General features: G+C 39.9%; 1 protein-coding gene across 1 annotated transcript in view; it reads left to right on the top strand.

The window, feature by feature from the left end:
* Window positions 1-23714, top strand: part of specc1 (sperm antigen with calponin homology and coiled-coil domains 1) — a 94065-nt gene that overhangs the window by 33766 nt on the left and 36585 nt on the right. The window contains exons 4-7 of the mRNA XM_084730803.1: window positions 15482-17049; window positions 19508-19715; window positions 20952-21025; window positions 23172-23347. Of these exons, the coding sequence (XP_084586929.1) occupies window positions 15482-17049; window positions 19508-19715; window positions 20952-21025; window positions 23172-23347 (2026 nt within the window). The remainder of the gene's footprint in view (window positions 1-15481; window positions 17050-19507; window positions 19716-20951; window positions 21026-23171; window positions 23348-23714) is intronic.

Genomic DNA, 23714 nt, shown 5'->3' with positions numbered 1-23714 from the left:
CTCTTTGTAACCTCACTGAATTTCTTTAACAAAATGGGCATTTGCATCCTAATCTATGTGTACAAGCCTCCTCACGTGTATACACGCATGTATATTCACACCCTCAGAGCTTCATCATATCTTTATGCTGCTATTTGATTATGTTTCCAACCCTACAAAAATAGATGCTGAATAGACCAGAGCCAGGTGGCTTGTTAGGGCAACCGTCACGGACACACTCACGCACACACGATACAGTGGAATCTTTTATCAGTAGTGGGTGTAAAGATGCATCATTTCATAGCACTAGCGTATGTTGCTTGAAGATAGAGCACAGAAAGCTCAGATTGGAAGGCAATGGAAGCAAGCTGCTGCACGCTTGAAAAGATTAGCTCCCAGTCTCTTTTCCATGCATGCATGTACACGTGCACACACACAGCATACAGTGCACAGTTAATACATTATACACAAAACAAAAGATTTTTGAGTGTTGAGTCAAAAAGTAGGAACAAAGGAGGCTAATTTTACCTTCTTTGATCTCACTAAATATTCTACACAGGGTTTCTGCAGGTCCGTAAAAAGTCTAAAATCCAGTAATTTGAAATATTAGTCCTTAAAATGTCTTAAAATGTCCTGTCATTAACTTAAACTATTTGAATCATGAAGTTAAGGTTACTTTTTGATTTAAATCTTGATTTTAAATGTGTTTTTATGATAACTTGTGTTGATCACACTGTAACAAATACAAAACACTAATGCAAACTGTGTATGTGCTTTTTTGCCAGTATGGACATGAAACAGGTCTTAAATTATATTCACACTTGTTTTAAAACAACCACCAAAAGTCTTGATTTTAACTTGTTGAAACATGCAGAAACCCTGCTCTAGTTATGAAGCAAAATTGGGCTGCTTGTTGATAAATCATACTTTTGGTAAAATAATTATGAGATTGATACACGTTGGTGGTATGTGGGGTTAAACGTGAGTCAGAGTAAAATGTTTGCTCAGCCAGTGAAAGAATGCGCCATCACAGTCACACTCCATATAATCAATCACGTTCTCCAGGCCATGAAAACTATTTAAACTCTGCTTGGTACAGTACTTTATGTTCCTCAGTCCAGCCTCCCACATGAGCGTCCATTATGAAATGAAGCAGTCAGCTATATTGCTAATTGATTGACCTGTTATTCATATGAATCCACTCTCACTCATTTTCTCAAATGAGCCTCTATAGTAAATGAGAATTGATCATAAAATGGCTTGATTTTTCATTATGCCTGCTCATGACATGAAGCTATAGATCCAAGAACACTAAGATCAAGGACACACAGAAGCCTTTGGATCTATTTTTCACAAGGCTGTAGTATACTAATAAGCATACAGACTTGCAAGCTAGGGCTGTTCCAGTACTGATACAGGTATCAGAAATGCCTCCAATACCACCTAAAATGCTGCATTGGCTAACGGCAAGTAGAAAAGTGCTTCGATCAGCCATCATGTAATTTATCAGCCCCAAAGTGGGACCCTGCTACTTCCCAGCAGTGTTCCATGCACCTTTTTTTAACCTGAGAAAGGCCATACAACAATGATACCAGTCATATCACATCCATACAGGGTAAGTAGTGTACAACTGAAAAAAAAAAATACATGTTTATCTCAATTTTTAATGCACTGTTTGGATGTGTATTTTGTAAACAAAGTTGAGGTAGTTGTATAAGCAGCATATTATGCACATTTCATCCTTTTTCTTAATTACAGTTTATATATGTGTGTATATATATGTATAAGACATCTTACTAAATGGTGTGTAATATTCATGTTTTTGTATTAAAACATGAATACTGAATGGCCGCTTATATACTTCTAAACTTGAACACCAACATACTGTTGAAATTTTAACTGGCAAGTCAAAATTCCAACTTTCCAGTGCAAATTGAACACACCATAATGCATGACAAGTGCAAGGAGATGAAGAGGGAGACAAGACAGCAGAGAGGACCAAATATCATACGGATCTATCTGTCCTGTTTTCATTGTAACCCAAACTCTAGTTTGCATTGTAGTTTATACACTTCATGCTACAGTACATGATCAACCAAAGTTTTTATATCACCTCAACGTTTCTGTCCATATTTACGTGCTCCACCTCTCTCTGCTGCGATCACACTTCTGTTTTTATCTGCTGACAATGACAAAGCGCCGTTGTCAGAACGTCGCTCACGTTCACTGATTGTAAACTGATCTTTTCCATTCATCGTTAACCAAAAATGTGAGCATATTCAGTGTGTCGCCTTTAATTGAGGGGTTCATTGTCAGCTTTGCTTATGATGAACAGCAATATAATGACCTTCAAGAAAAAGCGATGTTTGTATTCTGCACCCCAACGGTGAAACGGCCAGCTGAGGTTTGTCAGACTTTGGGCTTGGGAAGTAGAATAACATTTCTGGTGCTAGAAGTAGGGAAAGAAATGTGGGAACAGGAGGAACTCGTTCAGATTTGATTGATGGTGTTATCTGTGAAGTTGCAGGCCAAGGAGTAGGCTGTCTGCTGTAGCGATACGGAGTCGTTATCAGAACCAAATTACACCACTACAGCTACTACACTGAGCTTTCCTGTCTCCGGACTGGCTCACCAGGAGAGCGGCCAAGACCAGAGCTTGCAGTCAGCATGTTGTCGGCTGTTGATGAATTGTCAGTAAAATATAGTCCAATAACAGTGGGTCTATTTTCAGGCCTACAACTCAGTCGGTTGTACCCACTTGGGCCCAGGATTAAAGGAAAGTTTAAGCATGTTTGTGTAGTGAGGTAAAATAGATTGTCAGGACTTTCACAGGGTCAAATATGGGACACTTTACACCCTTGTGGTTTCTCTGAAAGTTTGATTGGGATGCTTGAAAGAAGCTGTAATGCCTGAAGATACTGCCAGACACTTGGAACAGCACAATGTTGCTTTAAAAGTTGGGGATGCAATCAGTGTAGCAGTTAGCATTTTGTCACTGGAATAACATTCTTCATTCTGTTCACACTAAGGAATCTGTTCAGTAGCAAAAACATCCAATATCAAATGTCTCACATTTCAGCACCATAATTGCATGATTAAATGTTGATCTAAATATTTTTTTCTCAACTTCTCTAGGACTATTTTATGTCAGAAATAACTGTGATAAGTAATAATTTACTTTAACTGTTTACTGTGTGCTTTCACTTAAGAATTGTTAATAGGTATTGTTTTTAGGTATTTCTTTACTTGATTGACATTTCCACTGCTTTCCTGTCAGCTTTGTTGTGTCTGCTAGGGCAAGACAACACATGTGTTAGTCACTCTAATTGACAGAAGTGTGGACTTGAGTCGCATAACTTGGACTCCAGTCTGACTCAAATCACAAATTTAATAACTTTAGACTTGACTAAAAAAACAAGACTTGCAACTTTGCCTGGACTTTAAGTGACTTGTGACTTTGGTTGGACATGAGCCTTTTTGACACGTGCCACAAATCAATTAAATTCTCTTCATTTCCTGAATCACTAACATTTTTGCTATTCTTTCCTAGCGAGTCAACTATTAATTCCACAAATTCCCCAGATCCACTTTGTTTTAAATCAATCCCACACCGTCCAATCAAGTTTCAGGAGAAAACTAAGAAGAACTAACCTTAATGGACTCTAATTTTGTTAGCATATAAAACTGTGTGGCGCTCAACAAAAACTGAATTGCTTCTTGTAAAATGTGTGGGTTGAAAATTATATTTGAAGTTGTACAAAAGACGCTAAGTTGAGGTTCTGTTGCTAAAATGGCATCACATTTAGTGAAGAGCCCAGTATGACTTGTTTAGGACTTGGGTCTTGACTCTGGACTTGCCTGTCTTGACTTGTGACTTGTGACTTGAGTGTGAAAACTTCAGACTTACTTGTAACTTGCAAAACAATGACTGGGTCCCACCCCTGCTAATTGGTTCATGGGATTTGGTGACCACATGAAATCCCCTTCATAGCTACCCCTGACCTCAACATAAGCAAAAGTCTCATCACCCAGAATAACCAAATACACCTTTGTGTGTGTGTGTGTGTGTGTGTGTGTGTGTGTGTGTGTGTGTGTGTGTGTGTGTGCGTGCGTGCGTGCGTGCGTGCGTGCGTGCGTGGTAGGGTCTTTTAAAGGTAATTTTACTGATATCTTCCTGTCCTCCAGTTTTCACTAGGCAACAGTGTTTCGGACAGTTGACAGGAAGCAGTGCTTTCATGTTGTGCTTTAGTAGGATTAAATTCTGTGTGGCTTCTGTTTGGTGAACTCCTGTCTTAAGGCAATTTTCATGCTCACGTTTCACACATAAACCACACTCAGCTTGGCTTCCACTCAGACATACAACGACATCTGTCTTTCTTTTTTCTTCAAACATTGGGATATTTTTGCGTAGGCCTGTTGACAGTGTTTCAGCAGCCGTATTGCTGACAAATATATCACAGCACTGAAAATAAGATCCAGGGACCACCCCAGAGTAGGCTAATTCCCCTAGTATGATGTTAGACTACAGCTGGCACATCTAACACTGATGCTAAATGCTTATCTGTCTGTTATAATGTCTGGTGGTCACTGCTTAATTATGCCTGGTGGGTACAGCTCCACATCGAGAGCAGGCACCAACACCACTGTGAGCAACAAGACAAAGAATGTGGAAATGCGTAGATTATTGTGCCATCTCAACACCACATCAGAGCAGATTGACGTAGAGCAGGGATTCAACTTGAGGAAGCGAGTTTGTCCAACTTCTGATAGTTGGTACAGTGTGAGGAAGTCACATCAGTCATACTTTCCATGGCAGTTAGATGTTGGTACAGTAAACACACCAGCCATACCACAGCGCTTTGTGTTTGTAGAGGGAGGCGTGTGCTGTTTAAATGTCCTGTTGTGTGACTGGAGGGTATGAATTGGACATCATAGTTGGTATATTATAGCCTCCAGACCTGAGCTCATAAAAATCACTAATTTATGGTAGACCAACTAACAATGCGTGTGTAAAATCGACACCGTAAAAACCGTGGAGTTGACATGTAAACCACTTTGGTTGTGATTGTGTGTTCAATGCATACTAAATCAAGCCAGTTCTCATGTGGTTTGTGTGTCTGTCAGCAGCTCGCTGTGGTTTGTTCTCACTCTGGGAACAGTAATGTAGATGTACGTTCTGCTGCCTGCTATCCAACACCGTCTCCAGAACAACAGCCCAGAGAGAGATCAAACTCCAGTCACTTTCTGAGAATTAAGTTTGGAATACTGGATGTCATCTTGTTGATTATGTATCGTTGTCCAGTCACTCAAGAAAGTGGCACAGCAGAATTCATTAACATAAGCTTGCGAAAATTGGTGTTAGAAACTGACAGTCACTTCTTATGGGTTGTATGACACAGCTAATATGATAGATTTGTTCATTTTGGCTCTTCTGTTCTCCCCAAGAGAGAGATTAGCGCCTTACAAATACTGGATTTTTGGGGCTGATGGTGATATTAGAGAGTAAAAAATTCTGATGTCCATATATTGGCCACTTGTGACAATCCAAAATGATATCAGAGTATTGAAATAGTAAACTTTAATCAGTATTTTTAATAATTATTATATTTTTAAAATTATAAACAGCTATACATAAAAACAAAAAAAGTAAAATGTATGTATATATTAAACCTGAATTAAGTAAAAGTATCAGATATGTACATAAAATGCTGCCTATAAAGCTAAGAAATCAAAACGATCTGCATTATGTTTTATTAAAAAACTTTTTATGTAAAAGCATGTCAGACAACATTTATGCTGACCAATACAGACCGCTATAGTTGTGATAGGCTGATAATGTTATCGACAGACATGTCGGTCAAGCCCTGGTAGGGACTGAGGGAAACTTTGTCTGAAATATTGCTTTTATAAATGCTCAATGGTGAAAAGTAACTAAGTGTGTTAACTCAAGTGTTGTACTTAACTACAATTTTGACACATTTGTTACTTTACACTTCTTCTCCATTACATTTCAGAGCAACATATATGTACTTTTTAGTCCACTGCATTTACTGAACAGCAATATTTACTAGGAGTGTAACAATACATTAACCTACATTAACCAATATATAAATTCAATGTTTAACAATCCAATCAACAATGTGAAATGAAAATATTGATCAATATCATTGTGTTCAAGACATGTCTTTATTTTGAAATTCCCATGACATATCTGTATCATGAATGCCTGGAGGAGTTCAGATCTTAAAATTGTCGAATCATGATTTAGTTGCTTTTTGTGACTTGGCATAAATGTAACTAGTTACTTGTTATATTAAAAATATGCTTTCATGATATGATACAGTACTGAAGTAATTTACCCTTTGTCAATGTGGAGCCAATTTGAGATACTTCATATACATTATATACAAACTACAACATTAAAATATCCTTATGTATATTTGTTTGCTGTGAATCAGTATAACACTTTGAAGCAACCACTCTTTATAATGAATAATTTTACTTTTTATACTTAAAGGACATTGTGCTAATAATACATCTATATTCTTAAATTTAGGATGTGCACTTGTACTTTTAGACCATGGCATTTCTACATTTCCTTTAGTAAAGGATCCGAGTGCTTCTTCCACCAGTTTAAATGCTGGTGTGACTGAGTTTTTATGTAGAATCTTTTGCCTCTCTGTTGTTTATGTCTTAAGCTGTGGTCAGTGGAAAGTGTTGCTCCAGATTAAGGGCTGATGTTGTATTTTTTTGTCCTTTTTGCAAATCCCCTTTTGCAGCTTAATCTTTCCACAGTATATGTTTTTTTAATCCCTGTTGTGGTCAATCCAGGAACTAAATCACAAATGCTTAATACAGTCTAAGTCTTGTAACATTTGTTCAAAGGGTATAAGGATTGAATGGAAATCATCAGAAGCTTAAAACTAAGTTTAGAAATAGTCATTGCAACCTGTTACCCATCACACACACTAATCCTATAAACCTGCAATCATGTAAAATGCTATATTATTATTCCTTCAGTGAGTACTGTGTTAAACTGTTTTCCATTTGGAGCATAAAGAAGTGTTCCCTCTCCGTTGGCCTGCTCATGGTCCTTGCTATTGGATATCTCTGTAGGGTATTGGCTCCATATGTAGTGTAAAGCAGAGTAGATTGGGATAAGGATGCTGTGTTAAAGGTTTTAGCATGCAGGGCCAGTTAAATGATTCAATCAAAATGATTAAAGGAGCCAAAGAACGCAGGCCAAGTGGCCCTGCATGGCTTGCCAGCTCTCATGCTGAACTTCCATGCTGTGCTGCAGAAGGAACCACAGAGCTGTTCACTTTTCAGGCAGAAACAAGCATTTCAGCTTAAAAATACAATCAAGACTTGCATACTGTATGTCTTTTTTTTAAAAAGGCAGGGTGAAAGGTTTGCCTGGTCAGTTGTAGTCAAGATTAATTAACATGCTGCCTGCTGACAAGAGAGTCATAGGAATGACTTCAGGCTGTAATAAGGGTGTTACACTGCACATCTGCTTACAAGGGGAAGTTGGAAGTACTTAGTGCTTTTCATAAATCTCTGTGTCAGTTAATAAATGAGAATTTCTTCATTTCTTTTTACTTTTCATTTCACTGCAGTTATGATTTTCTTTTCTGTTTACTCAGTCCATGTTATGTCTTAGTGGTCTAAAATTACATCATAATAAAATTTCTTCGGTCTTTCTCCTACTTTTTAGTGATTTTCAGCCTCTGTTTTAGACTAGCCACTACCAAAACATTATCTTTGCTTTGCTATCTCTTATTTTCCACTGGTTATTGAGTAAGAGAAGAAATATTGCCTGAGCTACTGAGCATATTTGCCCTTCTCCTCACATACATCCTGCATATCAGCCACTGAAACAGCAAACCTTCAACAACACCAGCAAACCTTCGGCAATGCAAATACTGTCAAACTGCCTCGACAGAAACATATCTTTTACATTTATTGTTTGTTTTTATTTTATTTTATTTTATTTTGTTCTTTAGTGCACTGAACATAAACTCTTCAATCCAATCCAAGGTTTTACAGTGATGTGTTTGCATGTAAACAAATTTGAATGAAGCTGACTGTCTTATCTCATTATCTAGTACAGTATCACCTCCATTCAGCCGATGGCAAAGAGAGATCTTTTGCAATAAAAAAAATATGCTAGACAAGAAAGTATACAACTGGCTCGGACATGCATTTTTTATGTTATTGGTGAAAACTAGCCAAGAACAGTGGTGTTAAGGGGGGTTAGCTGGCAAAATATAACTGAAAAAATATCTATTTTCAGAGCATGTTGACTTTCCTTCCAGTGAATCTCAAACATTTAACCAAAGGTTTATTTTATTTGGAATCCGTGGATTGTGTGATGAACTTATCCCAAGTGCAAATAGCCATTCAAATCCTCTGTGTAGGCAGTCCTTAAAGTCAGTTTCAAAGACAGGTGTAAGACTGTCAGCCTTCAGGAAATCTCTGAAGCTTGATGATATACTGAGGATATCAGGTTTACACAGCTGACTGTTGCATAGACAGACTCACAGTTCTTCTTACAGTTAATCAGATTTGTTTCGCATGGTTTTCAAGGAGCTTGTGTGGTTTTATGTTAGGGTTTATTTATTTGTTCATTATTTATTAGCTTGTATGTGATGCCATGTCCCAGACTGGAGTCAGAGATTGCAGCTGCTCTGGGGAAATATAGTAGGGGTGTCACGATAAGCCAAATCCACAATTCAATTAGATTTTTTGATTTACACATTATGTTTGAGCACTTACGGCTATGCCATTGTCAAACTGGGGTGTTGATTTGTAAAGGTCAACAGATCATTGGTTTTATGCCTTAAAAAGATAGTCTAAGGTGTGATACAAGGGACAATAAGCTACGCTGTGTAGACTTTGAAGTGTTGTTTTTTCCTTCGGACATGGACCGGACACTGCAAGTAGAGGAAAGCAATAACTGTTAGAATGGCCGATTCTGCCTTTGATTTCAGTTATTGAAACTGAAAGTTAATTTCAATCGATGTTCAAGTTAATATTGAAATTGTGACACCCCTAAAATATTGTCAAATATGTTTTCATGCTGCAGCCACATTCTTCATTACAAAATCAGTAAATAATCCAACATTTGTTCTAGAGTTGGGCGGATTTCCGATGACATTGTCCATCGTGATGGCTGACAGTCGTCGACCACTGATTTCTCCAACACTGTAACACTGTGATTTAAAAGCTGTCTGTATTTGAGGTAGGTTTGAGTTGTAGCTCAAGCTCTGTTCTGACATTGCTGCTGGTCATTGCACTATGTCTCCATGTCCTGTTTATTATTTTCTTAGTAAACACAACTAAGTTACAGACATGTGGTGCAGAGACAAAGATCCTTTTAAAGCCAGCAATGATATCATCATCCATCAAGATGTTTTACTGTGGACGGAGTCTTATGCCAGTTCTGTAGATATTACCCAACCCCATTATGCTCCTTGATTTTGAAGTTGTGTACAGTATCCTAGAAAAATGTTGTCCCCAACAAGTGGTGTTATCATGGGTTCCAGTGGCACATTGTTGTGACGCAGCCTACCATCCAGGCTAATCTCTACTCAGTCACTGTGGCAGTCATGGAGCCTCGGTTCTGTCTATCTTCCACTTCAGTAAGAGGAAAGGAATGCCTGTGAGTCCCAGCGTCTGACTGAGGGGCGCCTGTTGACCTATTTCATGCCCTGTCAGTCGGACAACAGGAAGGCCAGAAACACAGACTGCGTTCTCTGTCTCTCCTCCCCACTTCCACCTGACTGGAAAACTGCACAGCACATTTCCTGGAACACAGAAGGGAAGACAGAGAGATTCCCATCCAAAGCCTGTTTGTGATGGTGACGAAGCCGGTGCGTCATTTCAGGTGCCAGCTCTCTGACACTTGACCACCTGCAGTCATTAATTCATCATGACTCGTCACCCATGACCCTGCCGTTCTGTAAATTGAAGACTCTGTGCACTTTGCTCACAATGCACTCTATCACCTCTTGGCTGGCGGGCAGGCAGGCAGGCTGCAGTTAACTGGCTGGTGCTGGACTGTGTCCAGCCACATGGCTCCTGCTGTGATTTGAAAGCTTATCTTCATTAGAAAGAAAGAAGCCAGCACAGTGCATTACTGTGATCAGGGAGCTGACTTCCCATGAAATAACTGAATGCCTTTGGATTACTGGAAGTCTGTCTGTTTAATTCATTTAGATAATTAGTTAATGTAAACAACACAATCATTTCACATGCCCAGTCTCCTCTGTCAGGTTTATTGAAGTTGGCAGCAAGCCTGTAGCTACTGTCTAGACACTGTTAGTGTACATGAAATGTCTTAATCTGAAATAATCAACAGTCTTCTTCAATCCACAGTGGAAGATATGACCGTAATTCAGTGTTTTATAATAAGGAGTAGAAAATAGTTCCTGGGACACTGAATATAAAAATACTCTGAGTGATAATGTTCTTGTTCACTGGGAATTATTTTTTTCTCTTTCCTTTTTCCCGGTATTTGAACTTTGTTATCAATAAGAGCTAGTCTGCTCAGACTGTGTGAGGATTTATCCCCTGCTGGAGGAGGAAAGCTCCTCAGTGAGCCATTTAACTGCCCATTCCACTCCTTTTCACAAATTTAGTGCTTCTCAGAGGTAGCTATAAATGGCCCTGGATCTGAGCCGGCCTACATCGAAGACAGCACTAAATTAAGACTAAGCTAACTCTTAACCACCTTGGTCTTGACGTTTCAGTTTCGATTTTTGGAAGAAAGATTTGCACTTGCACACCTACAAGAGAAAGAATTTTCTGTGAAGACCATGAAAGAATGTGGTTCTTTTTGCCCTTGTGGACACACAAGAGCAGTGAAAAGTTGCCTAGCTTTAGAGGATTTCCACACTGCTGAATAGTCCAACTACTGTAATGTGATGTGCAAATGTTGTGATGGGTGGACATTTCATGTGTGTGTGTGTGTGTAGCGATACAATTGGCATGTGTAGATCTGTATAAAGAATATAGTTCCTACATGAAACTGCTCACAACAGGGTCTGTGGACTATATGGAGTAACTACATCCTTTCTGGAACTTTGAGCACCACAAGCTGAGTATCCCCTAGTTAAGAGAAAAATCTTTATTTTTCATTGTCAGGTGAACTGTCCCTTTAATTTGTCCTGTTATTTACTTTTTTGTTCTTCTGTCTTTATTGTATTTGGCTTCCTTTTACACCAGGGAATCAGCCACATATGTGGATGCTTCTTTTTTTTTTTGTATCGTAATAATCGAGGAAAAAATTAAATAGTCAGTGACATTGACAGCAGTGCACCGCTATACATTAATGCACTTACCCACAGTGTCTCCTGGGAGTCTTTTACAGGTGGCCACTGAGCAGCTCTGCCAGAGCAAGTGAAGGTTAAGTGTCTCTTTGAGGGGAAGCTCAGCTGTAGTGTTTATAAGGAAAAGGTTTATTTCTGGCTGTCCTTCTCCACTCTTCAGTGCAATATCATTATAAGTTTTACATAGTTCCGAATTGCAAAAAAACACATTCAAAAGACTTATACAATATGCTAAAACAATATGCTAAAAAACGTAAAATTAATTTCTTTGCATTCTATCAAAATGCAACCATGTTTTTTTCCTGTAACATAAAATATGATTATATTATTATTTCTACCAATTAAATGAAGACATCAACACATCAATCAATCGTAAACTTGTAGTGGCACAGTGCTAAGATTCATTAGTAAGCTAGTTAGCAACAGCATGGTAGGTTGGGTAATGACACATCCACTTTTCAATGTTCATGTCAAATTCCTCCCAACATCATGTCTTGCCTGCCCATCCTGTTTCACTTAGAAATACGTCATTATACAAAATCTAAATACTCCTGAACTGCTGTTTCATCTGGACTTCAAGTAGAACCTAATATCAACTCTTTCTCACCTGGCAGAACCATGCCTTTGGTTGACTCTGTGTTTGGCAAAGTGGCTAAAATTTTAAATATTGCACTTTCTGCAGCTGCTGTGTTGATCTTGGAAACAGGTTGTCTAACTGGGGTGGCATTTTTAATCTCCTAGAGACACACTGATATATTGTCAGTGCTGGCCAATATCAGCTTTATGAAACAATATTGTTTTTGGTCTAATAGGGTTTAAATAGCCAACATTTGGCCAAATGTGAAGTTGACATTTATATAATCTGTCTCTCTGTGAGTGTGTCACTTAATACATCTGTCAGTAGAATATAATCATGGTGTTTAAAAACACTTACCTTTAGAAAGGCACATTCTGCAAAACTTAAACCTGTTCTGCACCTGTATTTATATTACACAAGGCACATTGGTAATTGTATTGACTGTTACAGGCAAAAAAACTGAAATTATTTTGGATTAAAATGTATAGAAGTGCCTCCTCTGCCATGAACAGATAGAGTTGTAAGGCAGCTGTGTCCATTGCAGAGGTTATCTAACTATCTGACGCTGTATTCTAGTGTCTGTTTCAGCCTCTTTAGAATCCCTCTGTCGTGCATGTGCTGACTGCTGGCATCTTGACTGGTGTCATTTCTCTGTACACACTGAGCAGCTGTGGTGATGTCATGGTTTAAGAGGTGGGCGATCTAAAGATGAGTGAGTTCATGTGCTCCATCTGGGTTTTATTCAGTAAGAGCAAGAGGAAAACAGAATATGAAGGAACAGCAAATGAAAGGCTGTCCCACAGTCCCACTGCTGGCATCACTCATCCTCATGGGAACGGACTGATCTTAATCACATCGGACTCCTCTCTCTCTGTCTAACAAGGACCTATTGTCCCGCTCTTTATTGCCACCTATAATGAGAATATGACAAGTGGCCGTCAAACAGACGTGAGCTGTGAGGTGGTTCTGTCTTTTTCTGCCCTGTCTGGGTGATGCTTCCTGTAGCAGAGTAAACAGTCATTTATAACACACAGTGCTGATTTAGTGCTAACATCTTCCACGTGACAGTACATAATTTAGAAGTGCATGTTGTCCTCATTCTGTCAGTCATGGATTCAGTCTCTGTGAAGTTCAGAGAGAAGTGACTGTAGATTTTTAATGGCACCGGGGATCTTTTTCAAGTGCAGTCTGTCCAGTCGCAAATTCAGCTAACTAATTGGGATGAAGTGCTGCATTTGTTAATGTAAATTTAAATCACAGCATCCCTTCGATCCAAACAGGTTGAAATTCTCTTTAAAGAGTGACTTTGAACTGAGAGCCTAATCCCACCAGCAGTCAGCACTGACAGAGCTGAGTGTCATTCTGCCATTCTTCAATTTTATAACCCCTGATTTTCTACAAAATGTGTGCCTTGTTTGGTCACTCGACAATTTTCAGTAGGTCTGGGCAATATATCGAAATTATATCCATACTGTGGTATGAGACTAGATATTCTCTTAAATTTTGGATATCGTTATATCATGATATGTTATAAGTGTTGTGTTTTCCTGGTTTTGAAGGCTGTATTACATTAAGTGATGCAATTTCTGAACTTATCAGACTGTTCTAACTGTTCAGTTATTAGCCTTTACCCACTTATTCATTATATCCACATGACGAATTAATTGAAAATGAAAATAATCATGAGTTGTGGCCCACATATTCTATAAGATCAGCATATGTTGGTACTATTTGAGAATTTATGGCATTTTATTTTAGAGAAAGTGTGTATATCAATCTACACTGTATATTGTATACAGCATCTAGCTCTAATTTAAGATTATCATTAAAAATGGGTTTTGTTTTCAATTTAGGCTGATATATTCATGATTTTCTAATTACACAATTTATGTCTTTACCTCTCTCTTTAAAGCACCTCACTTTTTCAACCACAGCTGCACACTCTGGGAATGTTAAACGGCTTTGTACCCCAGAAATTGTGCCAGTGTTGGCACCTCCTGCCACAGTTGCTAGTTTATTCAATAAGGGGATAGTCTGTGCAAAGTGGATATCAATGAGTACTTAAAGAACCCACAGGGGTATAGGATTTCCATTCCAAACTAGGCCATTTGTTTGTGGATTTTTTTTTTTTGTGTGTGTGTGTGTGTGTGTGTGTGTGCGCACTGTAAGTATGTGCACGTGTTGCTCAGGGTGATGCACTGTCTATCTCAGCACACAGGCTGTCTGTCTGGTCTCTGCTCTGTGGGTTTGATGATGGTGCATGCATGTGAAAGACACAGGGCTGTCTTTGTCCGTGCACTGCTTAAGCTGCTTTGTGCCTGAATGCTCCACGTGCACAGGGACCTTTGTCATCCTTTGAAACAAGCAACCCCCTTGTGTCTGCATCACTGTTTGCTGATGATCTGAAAACAGACAATAAAACGTTTTCAGGCGGCACCCTGCTCACGCCGGGCATCTGTAAATACTGTCCATATTTGAGAGAGGGCTGGAAAAGGCTCGCGCCAGTGACCCACGCTGATGCCTTTTGAAATGCCACAGTTAAGCTGGGCTGCAGCGATGAATGACCACAGACAGCAACAGACAGACAGTGCCAGGCAGATGCTCTGTTGTCCAAACAGAGAACAATATGTGAATAGGGTACAGTGACCAGCATCATGAAACTGCTGAATAATACAAGTATCTGAATGTGACACACTGTCTATTCAATTAGCGTCATTACATGATGTTAACAGATTCATGGTCCCAGCATGTCTGTGTGCTGATTCAATTAACCTTCCCTTCTCAGTGTCAACCCTGCTATATGCTAATTCTACTGAGAGAAGTTTTATCTTTGAAACTCAAGTTGCTAATTAAGAATTTCCTGACTCTAAATTGGAATCTGTTAGGGGCTGGCACTTCACGATTCGATTTGATTTGAATTCAGAGCATTGTGATGCCATTATAAAATGATTATCGATGTATCTTAATGCATTTAGAGTTTTGATTTATATACATGATTTATTTTTTCTCACTGTGTGACTACTTGATACTACCTAAACATAGCGTATTTATAATGATCCATAATTAGTTTACACACCTTGCATACAGTGTGGTTCTTGTCAAGGTCCCTTTTCCCTTCAGATTTATAGCTTTATCTGATGTCTCCATTATTAACTTACAATGTAGAAAAATAAAGAAAAGAAAGATGTGTCCAAATATTTGACTGGTGATGTATATCTGATGTGACCATTGACATTTCACATCTGTTAATATTCAGTCAATGTGTTGTTGTATTGTTTAAACTTTGCAGATATTGTATAAATATTATCTTTGATTGATAACGTAGCTTTTTTCCACTGCTCTTCTGCTCAGTGGTGAATAGAGGTTATGGTTGTTTATTATACTTACTAAGAAGGTTTCGACATTTTAATTTTAAAGGTATAATTTGATAGTTTCATAGTTTGGGCAGTTAGTCAAAGAAAATATTTGCATAGCTGTAATAGAGAAACAACTGAGAAACTTTATAGTTAGAAACCAAACAGCCAACTGCTTTGTGAATGGACAACAGTAAATGCTGATGCTTGATGTACTTTACTTTTTGTTTGTGTTGCAGGTGTACAAGCAGCCAAGAAGTCTGGTATCCCAGCTCCTAGAGAAATCCCTTCTACCATAACAAGAGACCGCATCTCTCTGAGGGACCAGCTTAGGAGCTCTTCCACTAAGAGGATGGTTTCCAGTGCCAGCACTTCCAGCCTCTCTACCCTGACAAAACAAACACGCAGTTCCACCAAGTCCCGTGTAGATGCAGAAGGCCAGGAAAAGGGTCTTCTGGAGTGCCAGGTGAAAGAGCTGCTGGCTGAGGCCAAGGCTAAAGACTTGGAAATAAGCAATCTCAGGATGGAGTTGCAGCGCTGCAAAGGTAAAGCCTCCACTGCTTCCTCTTCATCCTCACCCAACTCTGCCTCACACCAAGAACCTGCTGCAGATCAGGAGCAGGAACAGGTGACGGAGGCTCTCGTGCTGGTGGGAGAGCTGAGGGAGAAGAATGGAAAGTTTCAAAGAGAGTTGGCAGCGCTCAGGGAGGAGAACCAGACACTGAAGGAGAAGCTGCTTTCTTTGGAGGCCTCTCCTCTCTCTAGTACGATCACAAGCGGCCCCTGCAAGCCTCTGGTGAACGGCCTGCCTTCAGACTCCAACTCCTCAGCTCCTCAACAAGACGGTGTCCCTTCAACTGCCAGTCCTCTCAAAACCTCGGGCTCCTCCAGCTCTGACATCACCAAGGACTCGCCATCACCCGACTCCTCAGAGTTTGAGAAGATCCCATCACGCTCAGAGTCAGTGAGCAGCGGTGTCAGCGGGGAAGCAGTTACAGCAGGGGCAGTAATTAATGCAGGGGGGCAGGATGTGTCAGTGCAGAGCCTGACAGAACAAATTCACAAGATGGAGGAGAGCCACCACAGCACAGCTGAGGAGCTGCAGGCGACCCTGCAGGAGCTGGCCGACCAGCAGCAGGTGGTGCAGGAGTTAACGGCTGAGAATGAGCGTCTAGCCGAGGAGAAGCGTCTCCTGCAGACCTCACTTCAGCAGCAGCGAGAGCGTCTGGAGGTGATGGCCCAAAAGAATGAGGCGCTGGCTGGCCGACTTCAGGAGCAAGCCCAAGTTCAGGCCCAGAGGGAGGAGGAGCTGGGCAGCCAAGGGCCTCGGCTGGCCGAGCTGGAGCAGAGGTACACAGAGCTTGTTGAGAGCTCACGCTTCGAACGGGAGAAGCTGGTTGACATCCAGCAGCAGCTGACAGGCAGCCTGCGGGCTCTTGAGGAGGAACACCAGGAGTCCCAGGGCCAGGTGCGCTGCCTCAGAGAGGAGATGGACAGACTGCAGGCGCAGCTGGACAGGGAGCTGGAGGCTAGAGGTCAGGCAGCACAGGCTGCAGAAGAGCAGAGAGCGACAGCAGACTGTCTCAGACTGGAAAACAGTAGGCTGAAGGCGCAGGTGGACATTGAGAGACAAAAAATGGGTGAGCTGAAGGCCATGCAGAGTGCCAGTGACAGCACCGAGGTGCACAACCTCCTGAAGACAGCCCATGCTGAGAGAGACAGGCTGGAGACAGAGCTGACAGAGCTGAGGCAGGAGCTGCTACAGTCGCAGGCGGAGACTGAGCATGTGCGAGGTGCAATGTCCAAGGTAGGAGGTGCAAGTTTGCAACTTCATTTCCATCTTGGAATTTATGGTATTTATGATTTATTACACCTTTGCAGATCTGATGTTTAAGCACAGCATGCATATTCACTATAAAGGGAATACTGAATGTTACAGATATTTTTCTGTTTAAGAAATACTCATACATGGAAGTGTAGTCAGAACTGTTTGGAGACAATCTCTGGAGACAACATTGTCTGCAAAGATTCAGATGAATCTGTTTAAATCTGGTTAGAGAATGTCACAGTTCAGATATTTTCCATGTGGTAGCTTCCATTGTGTTGTGCTAAGTGGTGTGTGTACAAACCAGGACTTAATATTTGACTCACTGTGTTTAAAAAGTTGTTGTTGTCTTAATGAGCTCATTAGCCGTGTTGTGTTTAACAGAGCTCGATCACAAATTCTTTATAGAACAATCTCCCCATCCACATTCACTGTAAACTGTGGATAAACAAAGCAAACATTTCACTCATTTAGAAGCAGTTAATACATTTTTGGTCAGATGCTGTTCCTGCAATGTAGTAAATTTCAGGAACAGATTTGAAAGAGACCAAAATGCCCAAAATGTTTAGTTAATAGTTGTCTCACAAGTCACTGATGATTAAGATATATGAGTCAAATGGGCCACCATGACATTTTTAATAATTCTTGGCTCAGTTATCACCTATTGAATGACAACATGAGCACACATATTTTCCACATTGGTTCAAATATGACCATTAAACAGACATTACAGCTGGTATCAGATACTTTTCTGCACCAGCACAGCACATGAACTCATGTTCACTCAAATTGTTTTCATATGTTCGGTTTTCCCCTCAACACCACAAACACCATAAAGTCCAAGGCAGTGTGGGTTTGGTGGCATGTTCATGGTTGTTGACTCCAAATTGAGGTGTGTCACCAAAAGCTTAGTGATGTCATCATTGTTGGACTGTGACTGTTGTGCCAACAGTAGGGTGCTCCACCAGTGTTTGACCCTCTGAGTCACACTCCTGTGCTGTACCACATGGGTGTGAGGGTGAGGCCTCCTCATAACTTCACTCACAAACATCTCAATCTATTAGAGCCACATGGTGTCTACTGCATCATTTAGTTATTTTAGTATGCTATGCTCACAGAGATCTGCGTTACAATGTCATTTCTAAGGAAAACAACAGTCAACATGGTACACTGACTTCAGCTTCAGGATAATTCAACAGTTGGATCACAGAACACAGCAATGCAGTCAGCTCCACTCCAGACTGAACTCTTATTTCCATGAATCATTGTCACCTTTCATATCACCAATTTACACTGTGGCCAAATGGCCATTGTCAGACATACTGTAGACAGGTTCTTGTGTGAACAGCACTGCATGGATTCCAGCATAACCATTTAATACTGTTTACAACCTTTATTTTTACTGTTGTTACTTTGTAACGTTTATTATAATTGAAAACCTCAACTTTAAGAACTTTAATTAAAGGAATAGTTCTGAGTTTTTTTAAGTGGGGTTGTATGAGATACTTATCCATAGATAGTTGATTGCCTACAGTAGATGGTGGTTGGCATGATGCAGTGTACTGATGTGGACATGGTCAGCAGCAAAATATAATTTAGCCAACTTAAAGAAGGCCTACCTAAAAGCATCTATATCAGTTTAACTGCATGTTATATTTTGGATATTTTCACCATTTACCCTTTTCATAAGGCAGACTTTTCTGACTGCTCTTAAATGAGCCATATATAGGTCTCTCCAAAGCCACTACACTCCTTTGGGAAAAAAATTCACCTCGCAGAACACAGGAGTTGCTGATCCACCATTGTGGCAGTAACTTTTTCTGTCTGTATTATGTGACTTTAGTGCTTTAAAAGTCACACAGTAAAACAAACAAACAGATTAAGGCAGCGGTGGACGAGCAGCTCCCGCGTTCTGCGAAAATTACTGTTTTTGCTTAAGGAGTCTGTTTGCTTTGGGGAGAGTGATATTTAGCCCTCTCCAGTGGTGGTTTCCCATCAAAAAAGGTTGATAGCAAACTAAAGAGGTGAAAATGTTTTAAATATAGCATACACTTGAACTGATATTGATTCTTTTTTAGGTGCAATAATATGTACAAATGTGCAGTAGTCACATTGAAAAGGCAATAAGGCTAATTAGACTCACTGCTTCTTTCTCCAGCCCTCATGGACACTGGTGTGAAAAACAGCATCTTTTATCCAATCTTTCAAAAGATAGAGATAGAAAAAAAACACCATCCAGGTCAAATGGAAACACTGCACCACAAGAATGTCTGGAAGATATCATAAATTATCCTGTCTTGAGCCAAAGGTGACTTAAGTGCTTCCATCTAATTAACACTGTGACAGCCTGTAGTTACTCTCACATGAATGAGTGCCTCTTTGTTTAACCCATTTCTGCGCTAAACCCATCGCACTTACACAAATGTGCACACATACACAGGTGGAGGCCAAATGCCAGCAGGTTCAGGAGTGGGCTGAGAGGAGGGAGCAGGAGCTCAGCAGCCGGGTGACTTCCCTGGAAGAGGTTGGGATCCAGGCTGAGAACCAGGTGAAGGAGCTGAAGGAGACCATCTTCGAACTGGAGGACCAGGTGGAGCAGCAGAGGGCCGTCAACTGCCACACCAACCAAGCCGTCCTGGACATGGAGAGTATGTTCTTTTCAGTGGCTCTGTGTAGTCTTTTAGACTGGCGGTCCTAAATGCAATCCAGAATTTAAATAATCATTCAGTGGTTTCTAATATTTAGTTTATCCCCATTTATATAAATGGGATGGACAGACATCTCCAAAGTGACCATGAAACAATACCTCTCTAAACAGTTCCAACAAAAACTGAACATTATTAAGTTCATGAAAGATTTATTGCAGAGCCCTTGTGTTAGATTGCATTAGATTAAGCCACATGCACCTTATCTCTAACTTTATAAACTGAACATCCATGAAAATCAGATGCAAAATGAGTGCACACAAACACATCTGTGCTTGACTTGCAATTAGTGCAGTTGGCAAATGTTATGTAGCTAAAAACACTGTTTCTACAAGCTGTTATGAATCATGGGAGATGAGATTGGTCTGATACTAATACTGCAGTGATGAGAAACATTTCTATGAAGATCTAATAGAATGCTGGAGGAATGAGTCCTAAAACCCAGAAATAAGCATATTAACACATGTGGTTCCTTTGTTTCCAAGTCAATAGGTTTTTTTGAATGGCTTTTTTGTTATATGCCTGAAATTAGCTCTGTTAACACAAGTTTAAGAGATTTTGAAGATTTCTTTTAGAACATAAACTTCATAAGTACCCTACTAGTGAATTTTGAAGCTTTTATGCTTCTTAAAAAAGGTGACTGCTAACAGCTAGCTGGATGATATTACAGAGACTGTTGGGGACATTTAACATCATCGTGCCGAACACTGGTCATTTAGTGGTGGTGACATGAGGTCATGCGACCATGGTGTAATTAATTAATTGATAGATAGATTGAACATTATTTTGTCACTTCTGGCGATTGCATTTACACTTCAAAAATCTTTTTTGCTGAGCGAAATATATAAGTATCATAAAGTTGTTTGCCACAGAGCTTATTTTCTCCACTAATCCAAAATCCAACTGAAAAATCCCATGGGCTTTTGGGGAGGGACCCAGAGCCATGCTAACGTGAGGGTTGACCTAAAAATACATCATCCCTGCAGCACTCTATATTGTCCAGAAGTGACTGTGACTTTTATACAAGCCTTGATGCTGTGGATTGGCGACTGTATCTTTACCATACTGAAAACTGAGCTGTTTAGTTGTTAATGCTGGATTTACATTTAGTGTGATTCTGCCCGATTTTACAGTAAGTGAGGCCTGCAGTTCATAAAGACTTTGAATTTGTCATTGCAGATCTTGTCAAAAAGCTGGATGAGCAGAAAGCTGAAGCAGAGCGACAGCTGAAAGTCTTGAGTAGACAGATGAAGGTAAGAAAGCTTCAAAATACATACTCATATAAAGCTCCTTTTGTAACATCTGTTGTTCCATGATTTGTATTTAGAGACTTTGGGTGATTAAAGCAGTAAGGACATCACAGGACACAGACACAAGACTATTGTAAGCAAAAGGAAAATAGTTCATGTTATTTTAAAGATAATATAGATCAAAATTTCATAAGTTGTCTCGGTGACTCACTCAGCTATTTTGGTCACGTAAATGTGACTTTCCAAGGTCAGATCTACCTTTTCCAGACATTTTTGTAACATAATGTCTCCCCTTGTCTTGTCCTGTCTCTCTCTTTCTACCTTGAGCCGTGTAATAAAAGCAAAGCCCATCACCAGATTGTGGTGAAATGATGAGTTTGGAACAGAATGAGCATACAGATGGACGGCAGAAAGATTGTTCATTATTCAGTTGTTGCTTGAAAAGCTGTTGTGGAAGTTTTGATGTCTTTTATTGCTGTAAAAAATCTGAATCCACTGTTGTTCACTGAATTCAGGTGACCATAGTGACTGTCCTCTCATTTACAGCTATCTCTTAACTCAACCAAGTGAGTGAGAGATACTCAAAACAGAAAATTTGGGTGGAGTATCACATTAAGGTCACAATGATTTTCTAGTGCTCAGTTTTTCCTCATCTTTTTGCCAAAATGTTCGACCTTGCAGTCTTCTGTCTTCTGTCCAGTATTGTTCCAGTAGTAACCAGGTGGGCTGTTTTAGGCATCTGTATATTTTTTGGCAGGCGTGGTATTCTTCCATGAACATTGCCTCTGTTTTGTGTTTTCTCTTTAAAACAGGTATGGTCAAGTGCACCAGATGCCATCATTTTGTACAGTGCTTTTTCTATGATCTTTGGAACTTCCTCTCCTTCCTTTCATGTATCTGTCTAACTCATGATTGATGGACATCCAAATCTTGGTAGATGCAGAGAAAAGCAACAGTTACAAAAAAGAAAAAATTAAAATGTTGTAAGACATTGTCAAAAACAAATCTGCAACATTGAATATAGGCCAACATATTTTTTTCTTACTTCAGCAGCAAGGGATCTCTTGAGTTCTTTTTTCAGGTTATTTTGCCTGCTTCAAACCAAAGAGCTCCTGTTATTCTGCCTCCCTTTTGTGGTTGAGATCCAAAGAGACTTTTTCTTTTTTTTCTGTCTTGAGGTGATTTTTTTAAGTTCTTTCTAGCCTTAGGAGTTTTAACAGTTCTTTCTGATGTTTTCTGAAATTGGTTTGAGATCATTTTGCACTGCCAGAGTTTTCTTTTACAAAGAGTAGACACTCTTGTTAACAAAACGTGGATTATGATGGGGCAAAATGTTACACATTATCCTAGAGGTTCATATAATTTTTCCAACCTAAACTGTAAATGGTTTGACACTTTGTCTATTATTTGTTTGTCAAATTTCATCTATCTACTGTTAGATTAAGCATAATGCTGACATCCCACTAAATCCAAAGGGTTCATAAACTTTACTGTGTCAGCTGATAAATTCTGTCCTTATGAATTAGGGATATTGAAGAAAAAAGGTAGAATCTGATACGATCCATTAGCCTAAACTATCACACTAATGGTTAACTAAACCTTGAGCGACATGCTGTAAAGAGAGATGTGTCACAGTAACACAGATGAGCAGCATGTGTAGCTGCAATGTAAATGAGGCCTGTTAGCAGTCTGTCATTACCAGCTGTGTGGGGTTATTTTAAGTTCAAGAAAGAAAAAAAGATGAGTGCAATTTATGCGATTCTTTCCATTTTCACTTTGAATGTTGCTGACCAAACAAAAAATGATGCTACAATAATAAAGTTTAAAAAGAAGCAGCCATATTGCATAGCTGAGTCATGTTGTTGGACCTGTATTTCCTCCTTTTGGGGAGTAGAAAATTTCATAGTTTGAGCATGATGTTTTTCAGATGGCCAGGTTAAGCGGAGTGCATCCATGTGAATGTAATATTAACAGCTTAGTTGTTTAAGAGAAAAAAAAAAAGTATTGTATTACTATCGGTATCTAGAAGATACTCAGTGTTCTTCTAGACATGAAAAAGTGTTATCACACCATCCCTAGTATGAATTTGCCTGCGTGTCTATACCTGCATCTGCCTGTACAGTTCATTCCCATATGTTTGTGTCTTTAGGATGAAAAAGAGGAGTGGCGTCGGTTCCAGGCTGACCTCCAGACAGCGGTGGTGGTGGCCAACGACATCAAGGTGGAGGCTCAGCAGGAGCTGCGCACACTCAGGAGGCAGCTGCAGGAGGAGCAGGATCGCAGTGCAAAGCTTTCCACAGACCTTGAGGCGCTGCAGGGAGTCAGGTACTGTCTCCACCATGCTGTACTCCTTTTTTTTCAGCTCCTCTTCCCCCTACACCAACCCCCTCAGCTCCCCTCGTTCAGCATCGGGCTGCAGTTCCTTCCTCTCTGAAAACAATGTGGATATGAGATACCTGCCAGAGTCTTGCCACATCCCCATCCAATGTTTTAGACATGTGATACATCCATCATTGTAACTCTCAAGAATCTCTTGCTTAAGAGGTTTCCAAAATTCCAAAATCGGCAGGAGTGTGTAGACGTTATGTAGTTCATATCTTGCTATTTCACAAGATTACACCTTTAGAGTTTCAGAGTTTAGGTTCCTGGGATTTGGCAGGCTCTGTTGGTAAATTAGCAGTCTCCTTTGGTA

Source organism: Lutjanus erythropterus, chromosome 11 (genome assembly GCF_056507025.1).
Source record: "Lutjanus erythropterus isolate fLutEry1 chromosome 11, fLutEry1.hap2, whole genome shotgun sequence".
Taxonomy (NCBI): domain Eukaryota; kingdom Metazoa; phylum Chordata; class Actinopteri; order Lutjaniformes; family Lutjanidae; genus Lutjanus; species Lutjanus erythropterus.
Note: the sequence above shows the minus strand (reverse complement) of the source record. Positions and strands in the feature narration are given on the sequence as shown.